Source organism: Bombina bombina, chromosome 6 (assembly GCF_027579735.1).
Source record: "Bombina bombina isolate aBomBom1 chromosome 6, aBomBom1.pri, whole genome shotgun sequence".
NCBI lineage: Eukaryota > Metazoa > Chordata > Amphibia > Anura > Bombinatoridae > Bombina > Bombina bombina.
Genome location: NC_069504.1, coordinates 861,049,112 through 861,072,582, shown reverse-complemented (window position 1 = coordinate 861,072,582; position 23,471 = coordinate 861,049,112). Strand labels below are relative to the sequence as shown.

The 23,471-nt window shown below is 38.3% G+C and overlaps 1 protein-coding gene across 5 annotated transcripts in view; it reads left to right on the top strand.

The window, feature by feature from the left end:
* Positions 1–20,286: 20,286 nt before the first annotated feature.
* The window catches only part of CHD3 (chromodomain helicase DNA binding protein 3), a 400,697-nt gene continuing 397,512 nt past the window's right edge, over positions 20,287–23,471 (top strand). For all 5 annotated transcript variants that reach the window (XM_053718298.1, XM_053718299.1, XM_053718301.1 and 2 more), the window contains exons 1-2: positions 20,287–20,562; positions 20,667–20,980. In XM_053718298.1, the coding sequence (XP_053574273.1) occupies positions 20,743–20,980 (238 nt within the window). In that variant the 5' untranslated portion in view covers positions 20,287–20,562; positions 20,667–20,742. The remainder of the gene's footprint in view (positions 20,563–20,666; positions 20,981–23,471) is intronic.

The window sequence follows — 23,471 nt, the reverse complement described above, 5'->3', positions numbered from 1 at the left end:
AAATGAGTTCTGGTGTTTAAAGTGAATGTAAGTTTTGATGCAAAAGTGCCTGGTTTTTAAAAATTCAATTAAAAACAGGGGCACTTTAATTCATCAAAATTTACATTTCACTCGTTGTGAAAAAATACGTACCTTTTAAACTTGACAGCCGCTCAAGCTTCCCCCGGTCATCGCAAGCCATTTCTGATGTCAGAAATGATGGATGGGTCATCCTCCAATCACGGTTTCTCCCCGGGGGAATCAGTGTCTAATTCAACGCCGTGATTGGAGGAAGCCGGATTCTTCATTTGAGACCCAGGAAGAGGCTTTGCGACGGGCGGAGGAAGCTGGAGTGGCTGTCAAGATTAAAAGGTATTTTTTCACAACACAAGTGAAATGTAAATTTTGATGAATAAAAGTGCTCCTGTTTTTAATCAAATTTTTAAAAACCGGGCACTTTAGCATCAAAATTTACATTCACTTTAAACCACCATTCTCAACAAAGATCTCCAGATCCAAAAAAACAATATTCTCTTGACTAATATCATAAGTAAAGTTTCAGATTTTTTTGGTATTATTATTCATTTTATTAAAGGGCCAGTAGACCCACCAAATAATGTTATATAATTCTGCACATAGTGCAGAATTATATAACATTAGCCTATTGCCAGCTTTCTAAAGCAAAGTATTTCAGAGATATTTACCTACGAAATTAAATTATACAGGCTGCCGCTCCTGGCTCTACTGAGCGGGTCTGTTTTTTACCTAAGCGCATCGGGCACGCTGTCTAGTCACAGCTCATCCAATCGCGCAGCTTGCTTCCGCTCTGGTCTTGAACCCGGGAGTGAGCTACATTCAATTTAATGGCGCAATCGGGTACGCTGTGACTAGACAGCGTACCCGATGTGCTTAGGTAAAAAACAGACCCGCTCAGTAGAGCCAGGAGCGGCATTTTTTAAAATTCATTTTGGTAGGTAAATATCTCTGAAATACTTTGCTTTAGAAAGCTGGTGCTAGGCTAATGTTATATAATTCTGCACTATGTACAGAATTATATAACATTATTTGGTGGGTTTACTTAAAGAAAGGTAAAAAAAAAAAAAAATCATGGCTGCAATTTTCCTTCTAAATACAGGGAGAGTCCACAGCTGCATTCATTATTTGTGGGAATACAGAACCTGGCCACCAGGAGGAGGCAAAGACACCCCAGCCAAAGGCTTAAATACCTCCCCCACATCCCTCATCCCCCAGTCATTCTTTGCCTTTTCGTCACAGAAGGTTGGCAGAGAAGTGTCTGAAGTTTTTCAGAGTAGTCTCTTATGGAGGGTAGTACTCTTCGAGATGGGATTGGAGTTTTAAGTAGTCTTGTCAGCCTCTCAGTGAGAGCATTGATGAAAGTTAGAGTCTGTAGATGCAGGGAGAGTATTTCTGTGAAATCATCCAGACTCAGATTAACAGCTCCTATAAGCAATCAGCGTTGACGAGTTGGATTCTGGTAAGATTGATTCATTTTACACACACGTTAACGATAGAAGGGTTAATGTCTCCTGAGGGAGATTATTGAACAGTGGGGTCCTTTTAATCATGTTTGTTATGTGATTTTGACTGTGTATGTATATGGAGACATTTTAGGCTCTTAGGCTAATACGGAACATTCAGGTTATAGTACTGCACAGTTTTTATTAAGCTGGCTCGCTTTTACTTAACAGGGGCGATCCTGCATAAGGCACCATGTGTCTGGGCGTAGTCACGTCTTGTTTCCCATTTCCGATTCCTGACCAAGTGGCTGCGGAGAAGAGTTAATTTCTCTACCTGTCTGGGTCATAGGAGGTGGTGAGTGCCCTAGCCATTGGGGGTTAAAGGTGCCAGTTGTTTTTTTTTGTATAAGATTCTTAATTGGAATTATGAAGGATTCTGATATGCTAGAGGATTCCTCGGATTCAGATTTTGATACCTGTGTTTGTTGTGAGGAGGACCGGGTAAATCAGCCTGCTCAATTATGTTCCGTATGCCGCAATAGAGTGTTCTCTTCAAACGCTGTTGAGATGTTAGAGACCACTGAGCCGTCTACCTCTGTGGATTCCTCGTCCCGTGAGGTACGTCCCCTAGATTCTTATCCTACACAAGCAGTCCCCCTAAGTGCCATTACTCCTTCGTGTGAGGGAGACTTTTTTTCCGCCAGAGGTTACTGCGCGTTTTCGCATGGCCATCTCTATGGCTTTAGCGAGTTTGCCTCTTCCCCCTACGCGTAAGCGAGGGGTTAATCCGTGCTCCCATTCACATGGGCCGTCGTGTAAGATGGCGACTGTGCCAGATCAGTTATCGGGAGGTGCGGTTCCCTCTGAAGCTTCAGCGGTAGAACCTTTCGGGGTCGGAATCGCCTAGTTTGATTCCTCCGACTGCAGAGGATTTGGCGTTTAGACTCAGTCGGATCTCAGTCCTCTCTATCAGATAACAATCTTGCTTAGACGTATAGAGAGGATTGTCTCCTCTTCTTTATCATCCGTATGTATATAGTTATAAAATCTCAGTCCCGAGCTCTATGGGGGTTTGTATTATACTCAGGCAGGACCTGTTTGTTTTACACTCCCTTTTGGATTCTTGTTTGTGCATTTAACTGATTTGTTTTCTTATCTGTTTCAGATAGTTTTTTTATTTTATTTTAAGAGCTCAGGATTCTTGTGGACACTCTCTTTTGGAGGTTCGTCCTTGGGTTGTTTATGTTTGATCTACTTGATGGTCGGGACTAATGGTCTTCTGTGGAGGCTCTAGGTCTCTGCTCGGGGTAATGTTTCCCCCGATTTCATAGAGCTTATTCTCTTTACTTGTTTATTCTCAGTTTTCTTAGCACTGCTGGAACTTAAGATTATGACATTTAGTTTTGGTTTATGACAGACGTATCGTACCCTTGATGACGGGCAGGTCCTGTTTTGGGTAATTGTTCAGTCTGTTTTTTATTCTACTCTAGAGATGAGCTCTTTTGAGTTATTATGGTCCAGGCAGAGCAGGTCAATCTATCTCAGAGGACAGGCAGGACCTATCGTCTCAGTATTTCTGGATGTCGGATCATATGGATTTGGTGGTCCTAGAGGTCGGGATGAGTTTTACATGCCATCCTGCTGGACTAGGTGACCCTTGTTGTCTTGTCACGGTAATTTTTGCAGTGTTATTGCACTGTTGGTGTAGAGCCCCGACCTTTTTTGGGTCCGAGGTTTTTATGCAGAGTTTATTACTCATCTTTGCTCAAGAGAATCCTAGGTTCTCTCTACCAGGATATCTTTCCTGGCTTAAGCAGTCCAGTGTAGCCTGTTGGTTATCTTTGTGGCTGTGCATCTTGATGGTTGATGGTTCGAATCCAGCTGCTGTTGCTGGATGACCATTTTACCTTTCTTGTTCAACCTAGTTCGGTTATTAGAGGCCGTTGTTTTTTTCAAATCCACGTTTTGATCCTAAGTTTTTTGGGATCTGGGGGTTTTATGTAACGGTAGCCTATTTCTAGTTGTTACGGTGGCTCCCGAGTTTTGGCATTAGTTATTCTTCACCTATTTTAGGTGTGGAATGTTCCCTTTCTCTCTCTCCCTGGAATGTTTACCCGGATCTCTTCTGAATACTGGAGTATGCTTCTTCCCCTCGAGAATGAGCTGGATCAGAGCTTGTCTAGCTAGTTTTTGGGGTAGCCAACATAGATAGCCTGTTGGTTAGCTTAGCTGCCTGGCAAGCGGATGGTTGCGGTTGGATTCCAGCTGGTCTTTCTCTGGCATGTGATTTCGTAATTTTTGCTTTCTGTTGGGGTTCCGGTCCCGGAGACTTATGCTTCCAGGTGTTCAGTTGTGTTTGCTAGGGCCCTGTCTACGGCAGGGCCGGCAAGACAATTCCTTTTTTGGGGTTCATTTATCCTTCTGGGGCATAGGGTTCCGTTGTACCTGTGCAGGAGGTGGGCTTTGAATTTGATCAATGACCTATTTCGTCTGTAGATGTTTTTTCTACGTGTCGTAGTTCTGTATTGCAATTTGCAATACGTTTTTCCTTTTGTGATCTCCCTTCTATTAGGGTTATTTCTGGTTGTGTCAGGGTTTTTTCCCTGCTTTGTTTGCCATGTGCTGCTGGCAGCCATTTTACTCACCTCTCTTGCTGACTCTGGTGCATAGTGTGTGATGCTGCTCGTTTCCTGCACGTCCTTTTATGGCCAGAGTGGTGTACATCATCCGTGTGTGACAGGTTGCAGTCTCAGAATTGTGATATCATCACTTATTATTTAAAGGGACTCTGTTCAGTATGCTTTGCCCTTGCGTTGTCTCAGACGTGGGGGAGGTATTTAAGTCTTTGGCTGGGGTGTCTTTGCCTCCTCCTGGTGGCCAGGATCTGTATTCCCACAAGTAATGAATGCAGCTGTGGACTCTCCCTGTATCGAAGGAAAGAAAATTATCTGGCAAGTCATCATTTTTTTTTGTCTTTTTTTACTTTTTTTTTGGTCTTTTTTTATTTTCTTTAATAAAATGAATAATAATACCAAAAATATGAAATTTACTTATGATATTAGTCAAGAGCATATTTTTTTTTATCTGGAGATCTTTGTTGCGAATGGTGGCTTAAACACCAACTCATTTCAAGCCAGTAGATTTTTTGTGCATGTCTGTGTTCCTGTGTTTCAAGGTGTGTCTGTGTATGTATGTTTTTTTTGTATCTATGTGTATCTGTGTGGGTGTCTGTGTGTATGTATAAGTATCTTGTATGTTTGCACTAGTGTATGTATGCGAGTTGATGGGTGTATCTGTGTGAATGTATGTATATATTGTTTGGTGCTTGCATTTATGTCATTAAGGCTTGGTTTAAAGGAGGCCCCATAAATGTAGCTCGCAGGGGGGCCTAGCAAAAAATAGTTCCACCCCTGTGCACGCAGTAAATGGTAACAGTCTAGAGATGTGTCTACTGAGGGTGGTGGGCAGAAAGGGGTGGCCACATGTGTGACTGGCTGAATGTGGAAATGATGGGCATTTGAAGACTTGGAGGGAATTTGTGATGGACCTGTATGTTTGGCTTTGTGTCAGTCATGGTGAGTGTATAAAATCTGTGTTGGTGTTTTTGAGTGAGATGATTAAAATAAGGAGTTACAGTTGCCAGCCTGGTTATTTTTTCAAGGTTGTTTGGATCTCTGATATTTAGCAGATTTCACATGGAGTGCTAGTTCAAGCTCATTTTTCCTGTCTTGTCAGACCTGAGGTTCAGTACAAGGATATTGGTTTTTACCTGTATTCTAAATTGTGAGTTAAAGTAAATGTAAAGTTTCATCAAGTAGTGCCCGGTTTTTTAAATACTATTAAAAACAGGGGCACTTTCATTGATGGAACTTTACATTGCACCATATTTGTTGAAATACTTACCTCTTCATCTTGAAAGCTGCTCCAGCCCGTCGCAAGCCTCTTCCTATGTCAGCAATGACGATTCCGGCATCCTCCAATCATGGCTTCCCCCCCCCCCGGGGGAAGCATTGCCTAAAGCAACGCCGTGATTGGAGGAAGGCCGGACTCATAATTTCTGGCGTAGGAAGAGGCTTGCAACAGGTGGGGGAAGCGACAACATCAGAGATCCGGCTTTCAAGACGAAGAGGTATTTCTACAAATATGATGCAATGTAAAGTTTCATCAATGAAAGCACCCCTGTTTTTAATAGTATTTTAAAAAACCGGGCACTACTTGATGAAACTTTACATTCACCTTAACAAACGTTTCTTTTCATTGTAGCTACATCTCTTGGTTTTCTGATTTTTTTTAAATTATGTCCAATATTTATATCTGCAGTGTATACCTAAAATGTTTTATAATGATTTAAACAGTACACATTGCTTCATTTAAAAAAAAAAATGTTTCAACATTTTTTTTTTTTTTTGGGGAGGGGGGGGGGCTTTATTGGATTCTTGCAACCGGCCCTGAGGTTTCTAGTTACGCCTCTGCGTGTTGGTTATGCAAAACTGGGGAATGGGTAATAAAGGGATTATTTATCTTTTTAAACAAGAAAAATTCTGGAATTGAAAAGACTGCTAAAGCCAATTAGGAAAATATATGGAGCGGGGTTGGCCTTGATACATCTTCAGTGTGCTAAATTACATGAAAATAAAAAAATAATGAAAGTAGTAGTTCATTAAAAAGTTGTTTTACTATGCATAACTAAATCTTTTATATAAAAATCTCCAGGTGTTTACTGTCCGATTATGGGAGGAGCATCTCAGACAGCAACAAGTTGATTTCCTTAGGTACTCAAAGCTTCTTGATCTGAAAATCAGTAGCGGAGCCCCTACAGCTGACAGGCATTCTCCTCGAGCAATAGCACCATATAATCCTGTGCTGGGTGAATGGAAGAAAATGCAGAGAGCAGTGTATCACACAATGGATTGTTAGTTGACAGGGCTACCTTCAATTTATGTAGAAATTTGAGAATTTTGTTATGCTTTGTGGAAGAGGACAAGAAAATTAGTTTACCAGCTTAATAGATGACAACAAAAGTGTTCATTAGGTCTCTAAAGATGCAATTTATAAAAATGTTGGGACAATTATGCTAAAGGGTTACAAGCTTTAGAGAATTGGGACCCAAGACTCTTATTTAATATCCATATATTATCATCATCATCATCTATTAGTGCCAACAGGTTACACAGTACAAAATAATATGCCAGAAATCACAGCAGTTATGATTAGTAAAAATAATAAATACACATTTAATTAATTATATCAAATGATCAACTGACTGCAAATAATCTTTATTAATTTTTCAGTGCAATTTATAAGCAGTCACTGAAAATTAATATGTTGAGCTATGAACATAGGGGAATATATTCACACCGTTTCTCTGAAACTGACACCCATAAAATAGCAATAAGGCAGAATTATAGTATAAAAGGCATGGATCAGGGAAATCTTTTATTGAAACGCAGACCCTATAAGCACCCCATGGTAGAAAAAAAATGAATACAAAGCAGAGCTCATACTAGAAAATAGTGGATGAAAGACTAACAGAATAGAAGGGTAAAAAGGAAAGCTAATATATATATACTATAGCTATATTGATCTTTAGCATTATTGTATTCCCAGACATCTATCTTGCTGTGCGCGCACACAGTTACATTTCTCTTATTGTTAGGCTGATGTCAGAATGAGCATGACTACTGAATATCAAAAACCCCCTCCCTACTTCACACAAAGAATATATATTTTTTTCTCTGCAGAAAGAAAAGAAAAACTAATGAAAGGAGAACGCTAATCAGCCATTTTGATTTTTAAATCAGAAAAAGCCCTTGTTTGTGATAGCCAGAAAACATGTTTGCATGCTCAGAGTTATTTAATAAAGAGGAAAGAAATAATACAATACATTAAACATTTTAAACCAAATTGCTGCTGAGCATTCTGAAGCAAATGTTACCTTAATGCACATTGAAATACAACTGATTTACTTTTATACTTTATGACTGAATGAATAAAATGAATGGCTGTAAACGGTGAGTGAATCTAATCAGTAAATAATAAATTAACAATTAATAGTAGTGAATATATAAATATATATATGAAAATACAATCATCCAGAAATATGGCAAATATATAAACCCTAGTATATTTATAGCTTTCAGAATGAGTATTAGTGAAACTTAGTAACACACGTGTTTGACTATTAACATTGATTAAAATAGAGAGAAGTTCCTCTACCTCTCTTTGTGTTCAAACATAAGAACACAAAAGACCAACATTAAAATCTAGGATATCTTGAACAATAATATTGCAGACTCAACCTGGCTTTAAGGGGTAAAGTCTGAATGGCAACCAGAGGGTTAAACTGAGGTTTATCTTGAACGCAACAAGTTCCTGAGGATCCCTAAAGACAGAGAGGGGCAGCAGCACACCCCATGGTTACTATACGTGTGTGTTGTTTTTATTGGCTTTACTGACAGCACTATATGTATAGCATTATTACACACACTGATGTTATATAGTCAGGGTGACCAGATTTTCAAACTGAAGAACCAGGACATCCTAGCTGATGTATATAAAAAAACAAAGACAAAAAAACAACCTACAAAAAAAAAACAGCATGGTCATTTCTAAGGTAGCAATGTCAGGTGAAGGCCGTGGTTACTTTATCCAACACTGACCAATATTGCCCAACATCACATTACAATCAATAAAAAGGAATCCCTCTAAACATAAGAAAATGTTAAAACCAGGACATTAGTCTGTAGCCAGGTCATTAAGTCTGTCCCGTAAACGATTCTTGCAACAATTGGACAGAGCATATAGTGCTCAAGACACAGTTCTTTGCCTATTTTCAGTTTGCTGGCAAGGAAATGAGTAAAGCTTCAAAAAAGCACACAACCAGAAATACATCAATTGGCTAATTTTTCATTTTGGCTTCCATGTCCCTTTAGGGAACTTTTGCTTGCAAAAACAAAATGTCAAGTATAATAAAAGATTCCAAATTACAAGCTTTTATGTACCATTATATTGACTGGACATAAGATTGACATAAAGATGAAAATTGTATAGCATGCTTTTATAAATAATACAAATTGTAAAAGCTTGTTAAATGAAAAGAGGTAGAGAAACACTGGTATTAATAGAAATATTTGTATTTAATCATATTAGATTATTTTCTCTAAGTGTTTTATATGGCTATAAATGGAAAAGACAGCCAGTATAAATACAGTACTGGTGATACTGCAAGAAACAAATTCAAGCCACTTCATTAGCACTATCTATAATACATTACATAAACCTCCAGGCTGATCTTGCTCAAAGTCCTTGTTCTTTAATACAATGGGAAAGGGCTGAGAACTCTAATCAAAGAAGAGAAGGTGTTACATGCTCTCTGTCTTCCTATGAGAAAGTCTCTCATTGTGAGACCAAGACTTGGATGACTGAGGTCATATTTTGGAATTTTTTTTTATCAAGATTACATGCGGACAGGTTTGCAAGTAGAACCTGTCCGCCTGCAATAGTCACTTGCGATGCTGCATCATGTGGTGACATTTTAACATTGCACAAGAGCTTCATTGTGCAGTGCTGTCCCCCTGCTCTTGCACAACCAATTGCGCTAGAGCAGGGTATGCCAATCACCCGGAACAACCGTGTGTCGCGTCATTGATTTAGTCACCTCTGAGGTAGCTGAGTGGTGAAAGAAGCAGTTTCTGTGGCTACAGGCATGCTCATGCAGCTTAGTAAATATCTACCTAATTAAGTGCGATTTATTAAGGTGAGGCGGACAGATGCGCACATATGCGCCCATGTCTGACGCAGCTTGCCTCTGGCGGGCTGAATTCCCCATGTGAAATTAAGCATTGCACACGAGCGCTATTTTGCACTTGCGTGCAATCCCGCCTCCTGCCCGCGCACAGCCAATCACTCATGGGCAGGCGCTCTCAATTCCCTGGTCGGACTAGACCTCAGAGATTGAATTTTGCCAATTTAGAGGTGGCGAAAGATTAGGGAATTGTTAAATACGGTGTGCAAGTTATCTTCTAAGAACCTGTAGCCGTAGTGGGTCGAAAGGCTTGCAAAGTCTTTGATAAATCGACCCCATTGTGACAGGCGAGCAGATGAAAAGCAACAACAAATTTGAAGTTTTAATTTCTTTTTTAAGACACGATGAGTCTACGGATCATCTTAATTACTAAAGGGATATTCACCTCCTGGTCAGCAGGAGGCGGCAAAGAGCACCACAGCAGAGCTGTTAAATAGCACCTCCCTTCCCTCCCACCCCAATCATTCTCTTTGCTTACGTTAGTGATAGGAAGTGGTAAAGTGAGGTGTTAGATAAGATTCTTCAATCAAGAGTTTATTATTTTTAAAGTAGTGCAAGATTGTGCTGCTTTGTCCTGGGGTGTAGCCGTAGTCCATATCAGTCTCTTCAGTAGAGCTTTGGTGGATTAAAGCAATGGGAACTTGTGGGACATAATTCTCACTGCGCCTCCCATATATTATTGCTGTCCTAATCCTGAAAACCTGAGGAATATTTAGTCTTAATGTTTTAATGGAAGTAAATTGTAAAGTTGTTTAAAATTACATGCTGTATCTGAATCATTAAAATTAAATTTTACCTGAGTGTCCCTTTAAGGGTAAGAAAATTGAAAAAATAGTCTGGTCATTAAGGGGTTAAGACTGTCATGTCCTATTACTAAATGTGCATTGATACAGCCGTGAGCAACACCGATTCATAAGAACTGTTCAAAACTTCTTTACTTGATGTAGTGTTTGCTTATATACTCTCAGGAGACAGTGAACATTACATTTTGTTTACATCAATATAATAGTTTGCCTTTCAAACATCCCCACTTGCATGTACTATTTTCAAAAGTCAATGCTCAGTGTAGTTTAGCACACAACCAATGTCCTCAGCTGTGGGCCTCTTTTTTATATATATATAGCTGCCTTTTACTGTAAAATACTTGTGCTTGTTCCACTTCTTTCAGGGAGGCTTGGATTAATACTTCTAGGCAATTTATGTGAGCTTCTGTTTACCTCCCTCTCCCTACTAACATTTTCTGCAGTCACTTGCTATTAAAAGGTGGATTATCAGTTTTGCATCAATACTCATGACAGGAAAATCATTCTTTGCAATAGCTGTAGGCATACTAGGTAGTTTAGGTGTGAATATTGCTATAGATATCTAAATATCTATTTGTATTTAACTATTAGATGGCAAATAGAAAGGAATATGTATGTCTGTTTAACCAAGTAATTAAGTTTAATCAGTGCCAAATGACAGTGAGCAAACAAAGTTCATATTATATCTGTGTATTAGCTTTTGATTGGTTAGCAAGGGTCATTTTGTTCTGGGGACAGTGAATTCAGTGAAAGTAATCATAAAAAATACACTTATTTAAAAAAATAAAGCTTCAGCTTTCATTGCAAAATTATTCTCAGATATAAAGGTTCATAATCAATAGTTTACAATTTGTGTTAAAGTCCCTTTATACACAATGAAACAACTTTGCAGTATATTTTCATTATTTAATTTGCCCTCTTTATATGTAGTTTAGCATTGCAAATTGAGCAATTTGTAATTCCCATAACTTGAAATGCACCCTGCGGACATCTCCAGCTAACTCTACTACATATCTATCACTAATTAGCTTTATCAGATAACAACTGCAAAACAATGCATTGTATACTAACTTTATGACAGTGTCTAGCCTTGTTGTCTGTGAAATAAAGCCCAGATTGGCTCTTCTTTTAAAGCAAATGGTCAATGGAGGTTGGCTATTGAAAAATAACTGCAATCAATTTTTTTATTGTGTTTTAAAATGTTAAAACTTGGCTGATATGTTATTCTATAGCAACACAACAGAAATGTCTTGTTATTGCAAGGTATTTACTGTCCCTTTAAATATCAATAAGCAGATTCATTTTAATTGTGAATATTTAAAATTTCATAAAAAAGAGCCAAAAAGTTTTTTTCTTTTCTTTTTAAATATGCACATTTTATTACAGTTCCATCTGCCTATTGCTGCTAATGTGTAACAGCTTGTCTAGACTTGAATGCAAAGCAGCAGGAGTCTATGGGGTGGGCAGTATTGCTACTGATTGGCGGTACCCCCTTCTGCGTTCTCAAACATAAAAAAGGATCACAGCTAGGGGTGACTGGGCAGCTAGGTGAACAAGAATCCAGATGGGAGCTAAACCATTGAGTCTTGACAAGGTTGTAGGTAAGGTGACATTTTTGCAAAACAAATTTTGATATTGCTGAAAAAGAACATGTGTTCACTGTCCCATTCTAGTGTAACAATAAAAAAAATGTTTTTATTTAAACTGCAGAAGATTTCTTTGCTGCTATTTATTTGGCCTCAAATGTTTTTAGTCTAAAGTTTCTTACATTTGGTGTCTCTAAATTTCTTTGTTCAATCAAAAATGAATACAGACTTAAAGAAAAGAAGCTTGGTCATGTAAACATTAAAAGGGACAGTATACACCAATTGTCATTTAACTGCATTTAATAGACACTACTATAAATAATAATATGCACCGATACTGATCTAAAAATCCAGTATAAAACCGTTTAAAAACTTACTTAGATGCTCCCAGTTTAGCTCTGTTAAAAAGGTTGCTGGAACAACCAATGAAAGTGGTTCTATAGCAAAAAAAAAACCAGACACTCCCTCCTCCCCTGCATGTGAAAAGACTCTTTACACAAACAGGAGCAAGCTGAAGTAGGAATATAACAGGGGCGCAATCCGATATACGGCGTAGTTTTCGGCACAAGCGTAGGAACCCGCGCCGCCCGTAATTTCACCTTGCACATCGGGGTATTACATATACGGCGCCGGCATTTCCTAAATGGCGTAAGTCTGAGAAACTAGCGAAGTCCAGAAATAAGCGTAAGTACAAATTTCTGGAGTCGCCAGTGACTTACGCCACTTTAGAAACTGCCGGCGCCTAAAAAAAGTAAAGAAAATAACAAATCTCCAGTAAAAGTCTAACATGCCTCCCAAAAATAAGCCCGACACGTAAAACCCATATATAGGGTTTGGCTTTATTGCGTTGTGGGCTATGGTGGTTTAGGAGTTAATAGACTTTATTAGTTGTATTGTGTAATATAACAAGAGGACTCATCCTGGAAAATAGCCAGGTTGAAAAAAGACAGGGAAACAGCACTCTTTTGAAAATAGTCAATATTTTACTAGCACAATTTATATACATTAGTAGTAAAGGAGATGGCATTCGGGAGTCCTGCCTCCACCCTTGCACCGCAAGGATAGGCAGAATACACCGTGTGTAATAATACAAAATCAGTTTGCAACAGTAATATTTACCAAAAGAAACAAAAACTATGGGACCTTCCGAGTCCAATAGACAGAACCTGACCGGTCAGGGGATGTGCGGAGCAAGTTGCCAAATATATAAATGCAGCACAATACAAAGCTGACTTAAATAAAGCCTGTCACACTTCCTACACCCGGCTGCACACAGCACCTCTGTGAAGAGGTAGTTGCTGGGCAGGTAAAGCGTAGTAAGGGATCTAAGAAAGTGATGACAGCCTTATAACAAGCGGGATATGCTAGTCAGACATACCTTGCAATCTGTACATTGAAGAAATTATATTCAGAGGGGAAGTGTGTACCAGAGATCAACTACACCCTGCTGCATCCGACACCTCACTCAGGAGGTATAGCGGTCGGGCAGGTAGTGAAATGGGATCTAAGTGATCAAGTGGAGACACGCCCTCAGGATATGTACATAAGTAGATAAACCAGACATTTCAATCTTCATATATAAATAACATGTTTTGCAGACAAGGTATTAATAAGCACATTTAAGCAGATAGCGTTAATGCATGCTATGCAGGGAAGCAGATGAGTGTGTTAGTATTCAGCATGTATCTGTCCATTTGTTATTAGATGAACTATAATCCTTGTAAGTTCCTAGAGAAAGCTACGCCCCCTCTCGACAGAGTGGCGTTTGCCAGGTGCGAAATTCATGCACATAAGCCAGAGCTGGTTAATACAGTTAGCGGCAAGGAATCTAATGACAATATGGAACCATACGACCTGATAGCTTCAGTGACAAGTCGGCCGTGCCGAGTAGCTGTGAGTCCATGACAATAGATGCCAAAAGATGCCAAGTGTTGATCCGGACTTTGCTTTAAATGTGCCTGATAGGAAACCGCAGGACTTGTTTGCAGATTCTTTGCTTTGAGATCCTCATACGCACATCACGTGATCCGGTCGGCTGGACCTATGCCGACGCGCGTTTCACCCGTGCGTCCAAGTTGCTTAACGGGCTTCGTCAGGGCCCTGACGAAGCCCGTTAAGCAACTTGGACGCGCGGGTGAAACGCGCGTCGGCATAGGTCCAGCCGACCGGATCACGTGATGTGCGTATGAGGATCTCAAAGCAAAGAATCTGCAAACAAGTCCTGCGGTTTCCTATCAGGCACATTTAAAGCAAAGTCCGGATCAACACTTGGCATCTTTTGGCATCTATTGTCATGGACTCACAGCTACTCGGCACGGCCGACTTGTCACTGAAGCTATCAGGTCGTATGGTTCCATATTGTCATTAGATTCCTTGCCGCTAACTGTATTAACCAGCTCTGGCTTATGTGCATGAATTTCGCACCTGGCAAACGCCACTCTGTCGAGAGGGGGCGTAGCTTTCTCTAGGAACTTACAAGGATTATAGTTCATCTAATAACAAATGGACAGATACATGCTGAATACTAACACACTCATCTGCTTCCCTGCATAGCATGCATTAACGCTATCTGCTTAAATGTGCTTATTAATACCTTGTCTGCAAAACATGTTATTTATATATGAAGATTGAAATGTCTGGTTTATCTACTTATGTACATATCCTGAGGGCGTGTCTCCACTTGATCACTTAGATCCCATTTCACTACCTGCCCGACCGCTATACCTCCTGAGTGAGGTGTCGGATGCAGCAGGGTGTAGTTGATCTCTGGTACACACTTCCCCTCTGAATATAATTTCTTCAATGTACAGATTGCAAGGTATGTCTGACTAGCATATCCCGCTTGTTATAAGGCTGTCATCACTTTCTTAGATCCCTTACTACGCTTTACCTGCCCAGCAACTACCTCTTCACAGAGGTGCTGTGTGCAGCCGGGTGTAGGAAGTGTGACAGGCTTTATTTAAGTCAGCTTTGTATTGTGCTGCATTTATATATTTGGCAACTTGCTCCGCACATCCCCTGACCGGTCAGGTTCTGTCTATTGGACTCGGAAGGTCCCATAGTTTTTGTTTCTTTTGGTAAATATTACTGTTGCAAACTGATTTTGTATTATTACACACGGTGTATTCTGCCTATCCTTGCGGTGCAAGGGTGGAGGCAGGACTCCCGAATGCCATCTCCTTTACTACTAATGTATATAAATTGTGCTAGTAAAATATTGACTATTTTCAAAAGAGTGCTGTTTCCCTGTCTTTTTTCAACCTGGCTATTTTCCAGGATGAGTCCTATTGTTATATTACACAATACAATACTATATAAGGGCCTGCACCATATGTACTTATAAATTAAATAAGGACCGATTTGTGGTAACCTTTGTTCACTAGCCTATATATTTAAAAAAAAAAGCATTTGCTTCTCTCCCGTATCTATTTCTCGATAGACTTTATTAGTTATTGTGGTGGATTGTGGTTGACAGGTAGATAGACATTGCGCATGCGTTAGGTGTAGTTGATTTTTGCAGGCATTTTAGGGAGCTACGGTGCTTTTTAGTCAGTGCAAGGGTTGCTGCGCCTGCAATTTGTGGCGAGATGAAAATGGAGTAGATTTTCTGAATTCTGCGTGCGGAAGTACTTACGCTGTATATTGGATACCAAAATGCGCATGTTTTCTATGTCAGTCTATGGGTAAAAAAACTACGGCCGAAGGGTGAAATATACACGCGTAACTTGTATGCTACGCCGTATATAGGATACCAAACCAGTGCAAAATCTGGCGTCGCCGGCTTCTGCGGGCGACGCTGCATATCGGATCGCGCCCCAGTATTCTCCTGAAACTTTGGGGCTTGGTTAGGAGTCTGAAAATCAGCACGTTATTTAAAAATAAACAAAACTTTACATTTAAAAAATAAAAAAAAAGCTGTATAGGCTGTATAAATGGATCATCTACAAAACATTTATGCATAGACAAATCTAGTATATAATGTCCCTTTAAAGTGAAGGTAAAGTTTTATTAATTTGAAGACGTCAATGCATCAATTAATAATAGAAGAAGCTAATCGCTAAGTTTATTTTAATATTCTTTATAGATTTTGATTGCTTTTATATACATATATTTGCCTACCGTTTCCATGAAAACTACTCCTAACCTCTACTTCCTGATTTTCTTTGCTGTGACGTATAAGAGTGGTCCCACCCGCTCTATACGGATCTCTAAGGCATGTTCACGATGGTCGTCACTAATGTGCATGCGCGAATCGTCGAATTCTTCAGCTACTGCGCATGCGATACTCTAAAATCTCAGTCTCCAATGCAAAGGTGTTAATCGCGGTTTGCAACATAGTATTGAAAGAATAACTATACTGTATTAATTCAATACTATGTTTTGCGAGCGAGAGATAATCTTTTTCAGAAGTAAAGTGATGCTCTTCTGTTTCAGAGAATGCGGGTATTCATAATAAAATCTTTTACGCATGCGCGAAACTGGAGCGCGCTTTGATTCCAATATGGAGAATAAAACTATAGCGCATGCGCAGTTTAAATAGGAGGCGGATGACATAGTTTGACGGCCGCCTAACGGCTAGAATTTCAATTGGATGTTTTCAGAACGTGATCAAGTAAAAAAAAAATATAACGGGTTGAATTTGCTAAGATTAAAAAATAGATTGGATTACGGCGATAACTTCATTTACCGATAATTTTGAAAAACATGATGAATGAAAGTCATATTTATGGAATGTAATTCCAGATCGTCAAACAGGTAACTTTTACCTTCACTTTACTGTAAATAAGAACCCAATGTTTAGGAACATAAAATATTTAATCCTATAAAAATATCAAAATGCATGCAGATGTGATATATGATTCAGAATTTGAGTTGTACTATCCTTTACCATATAACAGTAGCAAAACGTATCAAATATGATCAAGACTATGGCTGATAACTGTGATAAATTACTACACTTCCAATGTTATCCAAAAGTGCGGATTCTAAATGACAATTGGGCTCTTTAAATGTTAGATCAATATTTAAGAAGCCTAAAAGGGAGAGTAAAGTTGAAATTAAACTTAAATGGATCGGCTACACTCTAGAGCAGCGGTCGCCAACCAGTGGTCCATGGACCACTGGTGGTCCACGAGAAGATGTTGGTGGTCCGTGACACCATCAAGCAGGGATTAATCTCCTCTGATGGTGTAACCCCCATCGCGGCAAAACTCCCTACAGTGCCTGGCTGGACATCAGTGAAAACCGACAGAGGAGGAGTTAAATTACAGTCTCCCTACGCACGTTGCGTAGTACTGCGCAACTTGCGTAACTAGATTGTATTTTTAACTCCTCCCGTCCGGCGCGCTGCTTAGAGGAAGATGCTTCCATTCTAAAGCCAGCAGAGGTTGGTATAGTCTTGGCTTGAAATAGTGGAATTAAAGTATATAAAAAAAGAAAATCTTTAAAAACAAATTCTCTCATATTTCATTTATTTTCTTCTCTTTACCTGTCTCTTTGTAGTAGTTTTCCAAATTCCTTCAGATTAACTTACATCACTGTTTGTCTTCCTCCCCTCCATCTTCTTTTTTTAATTAAATATTATTTTTCATTCTAATACTTTTCCAGCGCACAAAGCCATTCCACCTGAATTCCAGTAATAGCCATCCAGCAGATCAGCCATATCCCACTAGTATTATAGTAATTGCCAGTAAAATCAGTCGTGGTTAGCTCACATCCATATTGAGAGCTTTCTGATATAAACTTAATTTATGACTCCAATGTCTGTCCATGATCATAAGTAGTTTTGAATAATTCCTAACTGGGGAGGTAACTTGGAAGTCTTGTGGTCCTTTTAAACATAATTATTTTTTCCCCCACTTTCTGCCTCTCTGTCTCCAGCTCAAAAGTTGGCACTCACCCTTCATCTGTCATTTGGAAGTATTCTCTCAGTTCTGTCATTCAGTTAGTTAATTCCAAAAAATAATTCTTAAAAATGTGTAAATATATACATGATGTAAACTTAGCTATTGTTATACTAGTTATGTACAGTATGTGTGTGTATGTGTATATATATATGTGTGTATATATATATATACATATACAAACACATACATACGGAAACACACACACATTATAGAGGTTTGTACCTTTTTTAAAAAAAAATTCATGTTAGTGGTCCACGGATTCAAAATTGTGAGTTTAGTGGTCCCTGAGGTCTGAAAGGTTGGCGACCCCTGCTCTAGAGCATATACTTTTAAATAAATTTCCAATTTAATTCTATCATCAATTTTGCTTAGGCCTCTTGGTATCCTTTGTTAAACAGTAACACTAGGTGAGTTTAGGAGTGTGCATGTGTCCTTAGCCATCTGGCATCAGTGTTTGCAGCACTGGTATACATAGTTAAAAAATAATGTTCCTATAATATGCTAGACAATCTACAGCAGCAATATGTATAAAATTACTATAAACATTGTTGCAAACTCTTCTTTCAGATGGCTAAGGACACGTGCACACTAATGAGCACACCTAGAATTACTATTTAGCAAAGGATACCAAGAGAACTAAGCAAAAATTGATAATACAAGTAAATTGCAAAGTTGTTAAAAATGGTATGTTCTATCTGAACCATGTTTAATTTTGACTTTACTGTCCCTTTAAGAGCCCATATAAATGTATAGCTATTAAACATACTTTCCAACTGTCCTGCATCCTGAAGGCTTGTCACAGGTTGGGAGGTACATCCCGCGCAGTCCTGCAGTATCTTGATTTTAAGGGACTGACCAAGCTCCACTCAAAGAAATCCTGGACATGACCACGGATCTCCTGTATACCTGCCCATCCATATGTAATCCCACCCTTTAACTGATCAACCCCACCCACAAATTACTGATGGGACACTGCCCACAAGCTTTTAACCTTCCACATCTCAGAAATGATCCAGCAGATGTTGGGAGGTATGCACAAATAGCCAGGTTTAGGAAATGTTGAATAACACCTTGTACTTGTTTTTCTCCCCTCCCAAAGGCTCTTTTGAGTTGTGGTCATGTTGTTTACCCGCTCACCAAAAGTCCTCAAAGCACACATTAGTTTTACTTTTTCCTGGAGCCACAAAAAATGTAGCACACAATTTTAGTTCTGCTCTTTCTTGTGTGCCGCAAAAACTAGTTCAGAGGGACGCGAATAAGCCATACATGTTATAAATCATGTAATGAGGAGATCTAAGTGGTATGGAATGAATGCATTTAAAATTCATCAGGGTTATACATTCAATTTAATACTTTTGACTACACTTGTTTTTGTTTTGTTTTAATACACTTTTGTTCACACATAAAGTGCAAAATATAATACAGTAAAGTTGAAAAATCCTAAAGGTATTTTTTTCTGAGTTTTTCAGGATCTCTTATATATAACTTATTTTACTAAATAAAGCTTTTGATTTAAATAATTTTAATTTCTATATCTCAAAAGTGAGAGTATTAATGATATGAAATACTGGTGCAGCTGTGAAAGAATCTACACATAGAAGAAATAATGTATATGCAATTCAAATATACTTGGAATGGACACATTTTGAACATTGGACATATTTGATGAAATAACAATTAACTCTCGGAGGTAATGAATCAGATGAGAGAAAGTATCCATCCCGCATTTAGGGTAGCATTCCTCCTTTGCAACTCAAACAAATATAACTATATTTCTACATTGCTATGTTTTTCATATTTTTTTTTTTTTAAAGAATACCTCTTTATCCCATTCCTCCTTTCGGATTCCTTTAAGACATACAACTGTTAATAGAAACTGGTTATTTGATTCCAGCATAATAATGATAAAAATGTATATTTTATACCTGTAGAATGGGAGTTCTCCAGAGTAGGGCCCTCTTCCTCCTGTACTAGATTTGTTTAATTTTGTTATGTTTTATATTTTATCACAAATCCTTGTCATTGTATAGCCCTATCATTGTACCGAGCGCTACGGAATTTGGCAGCGCTATAAATGATGATAATAATATTGTCAGTGTCTGCTGCCATACTTTAACTCTGGGATCAGCTTTTACAGTCACTCCCAGGAGCTGATTTGAGATACTGATTGGTTTAATGGCACTGTGCACATGCTTATCATGTAAGCACATGCTCAGTGTGTACACACCAATCAGAACATCTGTATTCTTCCAGATCAACTCCAAGAAGGTGCAAATGTTGCTGATCTTTCAAAAGAAATTGTTTTACTAATATATATATATTACATTACACAAAACACACATATAATTTATTTGTACTTTCTATTGTGGAGATTTGAATTTGTGTAATGTATACAGAGCAAAATGTTAGAAACGTAAGAACATGATGTAGTGAGTTTTAGATGTACAACTATACAAACACACATAAGTTTATATATATATATTTGTATAAACAGCCCCACCCAAAAACTTACATATAGATATTTACTAATAATCATATATATATATATTGATATAAATTATGATAGTTGCCCCCAGCCATTTTGTGTGGATGTTATACCAGAGAGAGGCTGCTGTGTATAATAGAAATGGTCTTAATAAAAGGGGGAGTAGCTGCTGTGTGATTCAGGTGGGGGGAGGGATGAGGAAGGTTTATAAATATCTCACACAGCCTCATTTTATTATTTTTTTTTAACTTTACATATAATAATTGAAGGGGCGGCCATCTTGGTTCCCTGTCAACTTTCTATTTGATCTGAATAAAAATAAATCCCGTTCAACAATTATTCTTATTTCCCTCATAAACCAATGCTTATTGCTTAGTACTTTTGTTTTTAGAATCTTTTATATAATTCTTTATTTCCGGTGATCAGATTTTGTTGTAACGGGTTATAACAAAAATAAAGCAAGATATTGGACAAAGAAAACCGATTTGATCATCATCATCATATTCATGTGTTTGTAAAAGGTATTTTTTGGCATTATCATTCTGGTGGAATCGAAACGGGTTTCTTCTAATATCTCTGGATTATTAAATATTTTAAGGTTTCGCCGTTTTCTATGTTTTTATAGTTTTTTGCGGAAACTTTCTTCTCCTCGCCGCCGTTACTTGGGTAGACAGGCGGGTGGCGACAGGAAAAAATAGACGATGTCCTCCCCAGTGAGGGACGAGGAAGAAGAGGAGGAGGAAGAAGAAGAGATAGCCGTGTCCGAAGAGGGGGACGGCGATAAGGAGGAGGAAGACGACGAAGAAGAGGAGGAGGAAGAAGACGAGACACAGGCGACACAAATCCGCCATAGCCCTAACCTTTTCTTCCCGCCAACGGCCCCCAGGGAAAAAGTGGGAGTTGAAACTGAGAAGGAGACAGCAGTCGCCACTGCCACAGGTAAACAAGCAGCGACCTGGGAAGGTGGGCACGAGGGGAGACTGTAATGCGGGGGCGGCTTTTAGTCCCCCTCCCATTTCTAACGCAGCATTAACCGTTGGACTGTCTCATTGCAAAAGGGGATGGAGCCGAGGACAGGGGGACTTGAGTTCCGTGTCCCATAGTGTTTGCCTTGGTGACGGCTGCCCCTTGTGTCCACCTCACCCCTCCTCTGTCTATAGTGTGATTTGGTTTTTCCCATCACCTTTAAAAGGGTTATCTGTGGGCGATATTCGCGCCATTTGTATTGGTCTTGGTTATTATGGGAATGTGGTCTATTTGGAGATGTATGTACCTTAGTAGCGAATATAAAACTCATGGATGTAACAGTATACATTTTGTCACAGAAACTTAAGTTGTGCTGTCACAATGCTTTGTGTACCTATTTATCATCATCATCGTTATAATATATCCCTACGACAAACACGCTCAGTGTGTAAAGTGCGTGAAATTTAATGTAATTGAAAACATGTTAACTGTTCCAGATTGATGTCAACAGGAAGTGAAATATGTCTAGTTAGTATCCAAAACCCTTAGCTTTTCCTGGGTCCTATTCATTTACATGTCATATAGTGTCAATGTTCAGTAAAATTACCAATCATAAAAATGTAATAAACGTTTTCATAGGTGAGTATTATATTTGAATAAAACATAATAAAAAAAAGTATATGAATATAATTCCTCCTGTTAGGTACTGTATTTGAAAAATGTGAATACGTTTACAAATATAAATCAAAGTATGGCCCAGCTACTATTTGTATTGATACACTAAAAGTCATTCTCTGAACTTCCAACACCCTATAAATAACCATATTGCTGCTACCAAACTCCTCTAAATGGACATAGAAGTCAAAATTAAAATGTAATGATACAGACAGCACATTCAATTTTAAGATACTTTATACTTTTCAATTTACTTAAATTATCAAATATACTTTATTTCTTTTCTATCTTTTGTTGAAAGAAATACCAATTCGCAGCAATGCACTACTAGGAGCTAGCTAGTGATTGGTGTCTACATAATTATGCCTCTTGACACTGACTTTCTCACCTGAGGTATTCAGCTAGGTTCTAGTAGTGCATTGCTGCTTTGGAGCTGACTTTAACTGTGTGTTTAATGCTTTTTCAGGCGTTAAACTTATAATTATAATATTTTTACGATTGCTTGCATTTAACCTTAGCATTTACTCACTCATTTTTAACTTCACTCCTTCATAAATCCTTCACACACTCATATAAATCTTCAAAAAAAAAGCATTAAAATGATTATTTCCTTTTCTGCATATTGCTATTCCTTCAGTGCTTCACCTTCCTGATATAAACATATTAACATCTTTTGATGACCTTATCTTCCCTTTATCACATTTATCGGATGCTACCTTTCTCAATAACTTCCCAGGACCTTATATGTCATATACTCCTTGCAACTGCAAGCACCTATACGTTTATTTTCCAACTTCTGCTTTCTGCTCATTCTCTACAGTGATGGGAAGTGATATCTTCATATAGTTTATCTTCTAATCCTGCAACCACCCCCATAATGCACTACTTTCCTTAACTTTATTGATTCATATTGTCTTATTTTTAATTGTCTTTAATCTCTCCCTTACCTATGTTTCTTTAGTGACATGAGAGTCAAAATTAAACTGATTTTAATTTAGATTGAGCAGACAATATTTATTTTAGACTTTTCAGGTTACTTTTTTTATTAAAGGGACACTGTAACCAAAATTTTTCTTTCGTGATTCAGATTGAGCATGAAATTTTAAGCAACTTTCTAATTTACTCCTATTTTCAATTTTTCTTCGCTCTCTTGCTATCATTATTTGAAAAAGAAGGCATCTAAGCTTTTTTTTGGTTTCAGTACTCTGGACAGCACTTTTTTATTGGTGGATGAATTTATCTACCAATCAGCAAGGACAACCCAGGTTGTTCACCAAAAATGGGCCGGCATCTAAACTTACATTCTTGCATTTCAAATAAAGATACCAAGAGAATGAAGACAATTTGATAATAGGAGTAAATTAGAAAGTTGCTTAAAATTTCATGCTCAATCTGAATCACGAAAGAACATTTTTGGTTACAGTGTCCCTTTAAATATACTATATTCTATTTATTTACTTTGTATATAAAAATAGGGCTCAGGATCTGGAAGCTGCTTATTGGTAGCTGCACATATGTCTCCTTGTTATTGGCTTACAAGTGTGGTCAGCTAGCTCACAGTAGTGCATTGCCGCTCCTTCAATAAAGAAGACCAAGAAAATGAAGCAACAGTGATAATAGAAGTAAATTGGAAAATTGTTTTAAAATGTATGTTCTATATGAATCATAAAATACAAATTTGGGGATTCGTGTCCCTTTAAATGTGCATTGTCATTTGTAGGGACTTTTATGACCCTTTAGCTCTCTTTGTTTTTTCTCTCCCACTTATCATTCATCATGTGGTGTGCCA